The sequence below is a fragment of the Raphanus sativus genome, unplaced genomic scaffold (genome assembly GCF_000801105.2).
Source record: "Raphanus sativus cultivar WK10039 unplaced genomic scaffold, ASM80110v3 Scaffold0803, whole genome shotgun sequence".
NCBI classification, from domain to species: Eukaryota; Viridiplantae; Streptophyta; class Magnoliopsida; order Brassicales; family Brassicaceae; genus Raphanus; species Raphanus sativus.
This window is the reverse complement of record NW_026616119.1, coordinates 24,108-30,107: the sequence shown is the minus strand read 5'-3', so window position 1 is coordinate 30,107 and position 6,000 is coordinate 24,108. Positions and strand designations below refer to the sequence as shown.

General features: G+C 40.4%; 3 protein-coding genes across 3 annotated transcripts; all 3 read left to right on the top strand.

Annotated features, from left to right (window-relative positions):
• Window positions 1-289: 289 nt before the first annotated feature.
• Window positions 290-1,244, top strand: LOC108821556 (probable serine/threonine-protein kinase CST). The gene is made up of 2 exons (XM_056997756.1): window positions 290-402; window positions 673-1,244. Exons 1-2 carry the CDS (start codon window positions 366-368, stop codon window positions 1,053-1,055), a joined length of 420 nt encoding a protein of 139 aa, XP_056853736.1. The 5' UTR covers window positions 290-365; the 3' UTR covers window positions 1,056-1,244.
• A 449-nt stretch (window positions 1,245-1,693) lies between these two features.
• LOC108819320 (phosphoserine aminotransferase 1, chloroplastic) lies at window positions 1,694-3,253 on the top strand. The gene has a single exon (XM_018592334.2). It carries the CDS (start codon window positions 1,768-1,770, stop codon window positions 3,052-3,054), a length of 1,287 nt encoding a protein of 428 aa, XP_018447836.1. The 5' UTR covers window positions 1,694-1,767; the 3' UTR covers window positions 3,055-3,253.
• Window positions 3,254-3,983: 730 nt separating this feature from the next.
• Window positions 3,984-5,724, top strand: LOC108821271 (isocitrate dehydrogenase [NAD] regulatory subunit 3, mitochondrial). Its single transcript, XM_018594318.2, has 4 exons — window positions 3,984-4,575; window positions 4,790-5,029; window positions 5,130-5,208; window positions 5,302-5,724. Exons 1-4 carry the CDS (start codon window positions 4,063-4,065, stop codon window positions 5,574-5,576), a joined length of 1,107 nt encoding a protein of 368 aa, XP_018449820.1. The 5' UTR covers window positions 3,984-4,062; the 3' UTR covers window positions 5,577-5,724.
• The last annotated feature ends 276 nt before the right edge of the window (window positions 5,725-6,000 follow it).

The following is a 6,000-nucleotide window of genomic DNA, read 5'->3' as shown; positions in this document are numbered from 1 at the left end:
AGTGTCCATATCGTTACAACAAGGCTTGTTTCGTAAAAAACTTTGATTTACTTTGCTTCAGGAACCGAGCCTTTTCCTTGGGACCTAAGGATCAAGATAATGATCGGTGCAGCACGTGGCCTAGCGTTTCTACACGGCTTACAAAGAACAGTCATCTATAGAGAAATCAAACCCGTCAAAGATACTTATCGACTCGGTTAGCCTAATTAAATTCTCATTATATTATTATGGTTATAGTTGCATTAACTTAAAAAACGAATCTGTATTTTGATATATCCGTGCAGAATTATGAAGCAAAGATTTCAGATTTAGGACAAGCGAAGTTAGGATCACTACAAGCGAATCCACAAGTTACGATTAGGATCATGGACAAATATGCCGCTCCTGAATATTTGGCAACAGGTACATAAATAAAGAGAAACATAAATAAACCATAAAAAAACTTTTAGTTATGGACTTTGTTAGACCCCTAGATCATACAGTAATTAAGCATTGCTTACAATTTGGAAACATATACACAAAATATTTGGAAGTAATCATCTAGATAGGGTGAAAATACGATGCTATCTTAATAGGGTTGAAATCATTAATATCTTCTACATTGCTGACATTCATCATCTTCAAGATTGTTTTTTTTTAGCAACCCTGTTAGTTTATGGTCTTCATTCTCAGGCCATTTATACGTTAAGAGTGATGTATACGGCTTTGGTCTGGTCTTATTGGAAATAATGACCGGACTAAGAGTGTATGACCCAAAACGGCCTGAAGGACAAGAGAGTCTAGTCAACTGGTTAAGACCAAAACTCTCAAGCAAAGACAAAGTGAAACATATAATGGACAAAGGAATCAAAGGTCAATACTCATCCCAGGTGGCGACTGAAATGGGACAAATTACACTCTCTTGTACAGAACCAGACCCGAAAAAACGACCACACATGATGGAAGTTCTCGACGTACTCGAACACATCCAACGCATTAACCTCGTCATCCATTCTTCCACTAAACCTGACATTGCTAGCTATTCTCATTCCTCGCCACGCCACTATCAGTACTGATATCGAGCCGGTGTGTGGGGCTAAACGGAGGAGGTCGTCGCCTGGACCGTTTGAATAAAGAAAGAAATGGTTACTTGATGCTTTTTTAGAGTGCTTTGGTTCAACTCTGTTTTAAGATGAGAATATATTTATACTTTGTTTTGTGACCATATTTTTAAAGTTATTTGTGTACAATAGTGTTTCCTTATATATTTTTGTATGACATACTTATGACTATATTGTTTCCTTGTATTTCTGTATGACATTCAACCATTCACTTCTGGTTGAATGTGGATAGTTATCCTCATTTCAAGACTGATGTTGCATTTTCATATTCGTATCCAATGAAAGGTCTGCGTCACAAACTCCATGTCCTATGAACTCTCTAATTTTTCTGTTTGCAATCATCCTTTTATCTCATCTATTTTCCTGGAAAATTCACAGATTTTTTTCAGTGGAGTGACATAATCTTAAAATATTAAGAAGAGTTCTAGTTTGAATTCTTTTACTTCTATAAACCAACTGAAAGACTCAAACACACACACACACACACATTAGAAATGAGTGTAAATTAAACAAAGTAGCAGACAAACCAGTACCACCTACCACGAAACGCTGACGTTTTAAGCTTAACTTTTATATATCTCTCTCTCACCAAACTCTTTTCAGACAGATCTTTTGCAACAAAAAAGCAAACTTAAAAAGAATCTCAGCAACTCACTCACTCACAATCATGGCGGCTGCGTCGGCGAACTCTTTCCTCGTCGGAAACAACAACACTCAGATCCCCACATCTCAATCTCTCCTCCACCTCACCAAACCAAACACCTTCCACCTCCCCGGCAAAAAAACCAAACCCGTCTCCGTTAGATGCGTCTCCTCACCAACCCAACTCCAAGACGGATCCAAACCCATCCCCACCGGATCGCAAGACCGCGTCTTCAACTTCGCTGCGGGTCCCGCAACCTTACCCGAGAACGTCCTCCTCAAAGCGCAATCAGATCTATACAACTGGCGCGGATCGGGGATGAGCGTGATGGAGATGAGCCACAGAGGCAAAGAGTTCCTCTCCATCATCCAAAAAGCCGAATCGGATCTCCGCCAGCTCCTCGAGATCCCTTCCGAATATTCCGTCCTCTTCTTGCAAGGCGGCGCCACCACTCAATTCGCCGGTTTGCCTCTCAATCTCTGCAAACCGGACGAGACCGTCGATTTCGTCGTGACCGGTTCGTGGGGTGACAAAGCTGTTAAGGAAGCTAAGAAGTATTGTAAGACCAACGTGATCTGGTCGGGGAAAGGTGACAAGTACACAAAGGTTCCGTCTTTCGATGAGCTTGAGCAGAGTTTGGATGCTAAGTACTTGCATATATGCGCTAACGAGACGATCCATGGGGTTGAGTTTAAGGACTATCCTGTAGTTAGGAACCCTAACGGGTTCTTGGTGGCTGATATGTCTTCCAACTTCTGTTCGAAACCGGTTGATGTGTCCAAGTTCGGTGTGATCTACGGTGGTGCTCAGAAGAACGTCGGTCCTTCCGGTGTGACGATTGTGATCATCAGGAAAGATCTGATCGGTGACGCTCAGGAGATCACACCCGTGATGCTTGACTACAAGATCCATGATGAGAACAGTTCCTTGTACAACACGCCTCCTTGCTTCGGGATCTACATGTGCGGTCTCGTGTTCGAGGATCTGTTGGAGCAAGGTGGGTTGAAGGATGTTGAGAGGAAGAACGTGAGGAAAGCTGGTTTGCTTTATAATGCGATTGAGGAGAGCAAGGGGTTTTACAGGTGTCCTGTTGAGAAGTCGGTGAGGTCGTTGATGAATGTGCCGTTCACGTTGGAGAGGTCTGAGTTGGAAGGTGAGTTTATCAAGGAAGCTGCTAAGGAGGGGATGGTGCAGCTTAAAGGGCATAGGTCGGTGGGTGGTATGAGAGCTTCTATTTACAATGCTATGCCTTTGGCTGGTGTTGAGAAGCTTGTTGCTTTCATGAAAGATTTTCAGGCAAAACATGCCTAAGTTTATCTGTGTTTCTTTTGTTTTGTTTTGCATTTTGGTTATGTTTGTTGGGTGATGATAAGCTGATGCTTATGATTTGGTTATATTTAATAATGTATCAAAATATTGGTCAAGTTTGTTAACAACAGAGATCTGATAATCTCAGTTTGTTAACAACAGAGATCTGATAATCTCTTTATAAGGACTCCTTTCTCTGCAACTCTTATAACTGTAGATCATGTTTTTACAAGAAGCAAAAACGCAGATTTAGATCCCATAAATAACAGAGTTCAGTGAGTAAGTTACCAACTGATATTGCCTCTCTACAAGCAACTGTAGTAGTATCTGAAAGAAGCCTTTAGTAGAATCTGCATATACAAACCAAGTAGCATTCAGTTCGTTACTAAAAACAGGAGTTATGGAGAACAAAGAGATAGTACTATTATGAGAATCAAGTCCCACCACGTTTTTGGATGGGCGGTCACCAGTTTCCTTCCAATTTCCTCCTAATGTCACACCCAGTGAAATGAAAACACAAACTAGCCTAACTAAAACACACAAGATTACAAAAAAAAAAAAAAAAAAAAAACATACAAGATTTAATCTTCAGATTCTTTTTTTTTTTGGTGTAAATGTAAAAAAAAAAGTAAGGGTGAAAAGAGTACATATCAAGTTAAATCCAATTGTCAAATTGTTCTTTGGTGTATATGTTTTCCTTCCCTTGATATAAATTGTACGAGTTATAGACCACTCAACATATTTAGAGGACATTGTTTCGTGAAAAAAAAACATATTTGACTACACAGTTTTAAAAACAAAGTTGATTATTTGTCCCATTGTGGGTGGTCTTAAAACAAAGGAAAATGAATAAAAAGGTGACAAAAGACATTAAAAGAAAAACCTGAACGCGTTGCTCAAAAAGAAAAAAAAAACCTGAACGCTGCATGCAATCGCCAAGAACAAGAAACATTCAACGTACGTCGAATCATCGATCGCTCTGAAACCTAAAATTATCAAAATCCACCACCAATGGCTAAGCGATCCGTTTCTATCCTCAACCGCCTCCTGGCGAATCCATCTTCTCTATTCACCGCACCAACCCGATCCATCACCTACATGCCTCGTCCCGGGGACGGAGCCCCACGCACCGTAACCCTCATCCCCGGCGACGGGATCGGACCTTTGGTGACCGGTGCGGTCGAACAGGTGTTCGAAGCGATGCACGCGCCGGTGCATTTCGAGAGGTACGAGGTTCGAGGAAACATGAGGAGAGTCCCCGAGGAAGTGATGGAATCCGTGAAGAGGAACAAGGTTTGTCTGAAAGGTGGCTTGGCGACTCCCGTCGGCGGAGGTGTCAGCTCCTTGAACATGCAGTTGAGGAAAGAGCTCGACATCTTCGCTTCCCTCGTCAACTGCATCAACGTCCCTGGGTTAGTGACGAGGCACGAGAACGTGGATATAGTTGTGATTAGGGAGAACACGGAAGGAGAGTACGCGGGTCTCGAGCACGAGGTTGTTCCTGGTGTTGTCGAGAGCCTTAAGGTATCAAAGTTTCACATCTTTTAATTGTGAATCGATTGCAAAATGAATTATTTACTAGTGTTTATTACATTTTTGGTATGACGAATATGAGAACATGTTTTAGAGTCTCCGGACTAGTTATCTCATGGACATTAGTTGGAGATATCTCCAGTTAATAAAATATGTTTTAGAAGTTTTGATTTTTTTTTTTTTTTTGTTTTGTGGTTATATGTAGGTGATAACTAAGTATTGTTCTGAGAGGATAGCGAGGTATGCATTTGAGTATGCATACCTGAACAACAGGAAGAAAGTGACAGCTGTTCATAAAGCCAACATTATGAAGCTAGCGGATGGGCTCTTCCTTGAATCTTGCAGAGAGGTTGCTAAAGCTTATCCTGGGATTACATACAACGAGATTATTGTCGACAATTGTTGTATGCAGCTTGTGGCTAAGCCTGAGCAGTTTGATGTCATGGTATGCGACTTTCATTATGTTCTTTCTTCTATAATATATTGTTATCTAATATACTAGTTCTTGTGCAAGTCATAGATAATCATTATTTTTTTTGTTTCAGGTAACGCCTAATTTGTATGGTAACCTTATTGCAAACACGGCAGCTGGAATAGCAGGTGGCACTGGAGTGATGCCAGGAGGTTTGTCTATCTCTGTCTTTATTAAAAGTTGATAGCTTTTTTTCTTGATTTTGCTTCAGAAAATGACATATTTAGGGGGAGTTTGTTTTGCAGGCAATGTTGGTGCGGAACATGCGATATTCGAGCAAGGCGCATCAGCAGGGAATGTGGGGAATGATAAGATAGTGGAGCAGAAGAAAGCGAATCCTATGGCTCTACTTCTCTCATCGGCTATGATGCTTAAACATCTCCAGTTTCCTACTTTTGCTGATCGTCTTGAAGTCGCGGTGAAACAAGTGATACAAGAAGGCAAATGGCGAACCAAAGATCTTGGTGGTGATTGCACTACTCAAGAAGTTGTTGATGCAGTCATCGCAGCTCTTGACTGAGCTTCTACTTTGCTTCGTGCTTCTCTGTTTTGCGTTGCTATTAATTTGTTTTTTCTTGATTGTTTTTATTCATTCTTGTACTTCATTTGACAATGTTCGACCTCTTGTTTAGGCACGAGGTTATTATAGTTACATAATAATTAATAAATTTAATAAAGAGAAGCAGTTTTTGTTACAAAGCAAGATTTTGAAACATTTTGCTCTGAAAACAAGCCTAACTATCCATTTTGATTACCGATTAGCTAGGTACAAATGAAAAGATATTTGTATTACAAGAAACTGCTCCTTTGCTCCAGAGTGGATGAATACTAGAAATCAAAGACTAAGTGCAAAGAGTGGATTCAACCCATCAACATATTTTGAAATTTGATAAATTTTGGTAAATCAGACAACTGTTATCTCATTAAATACTGTTTTGTCCTTT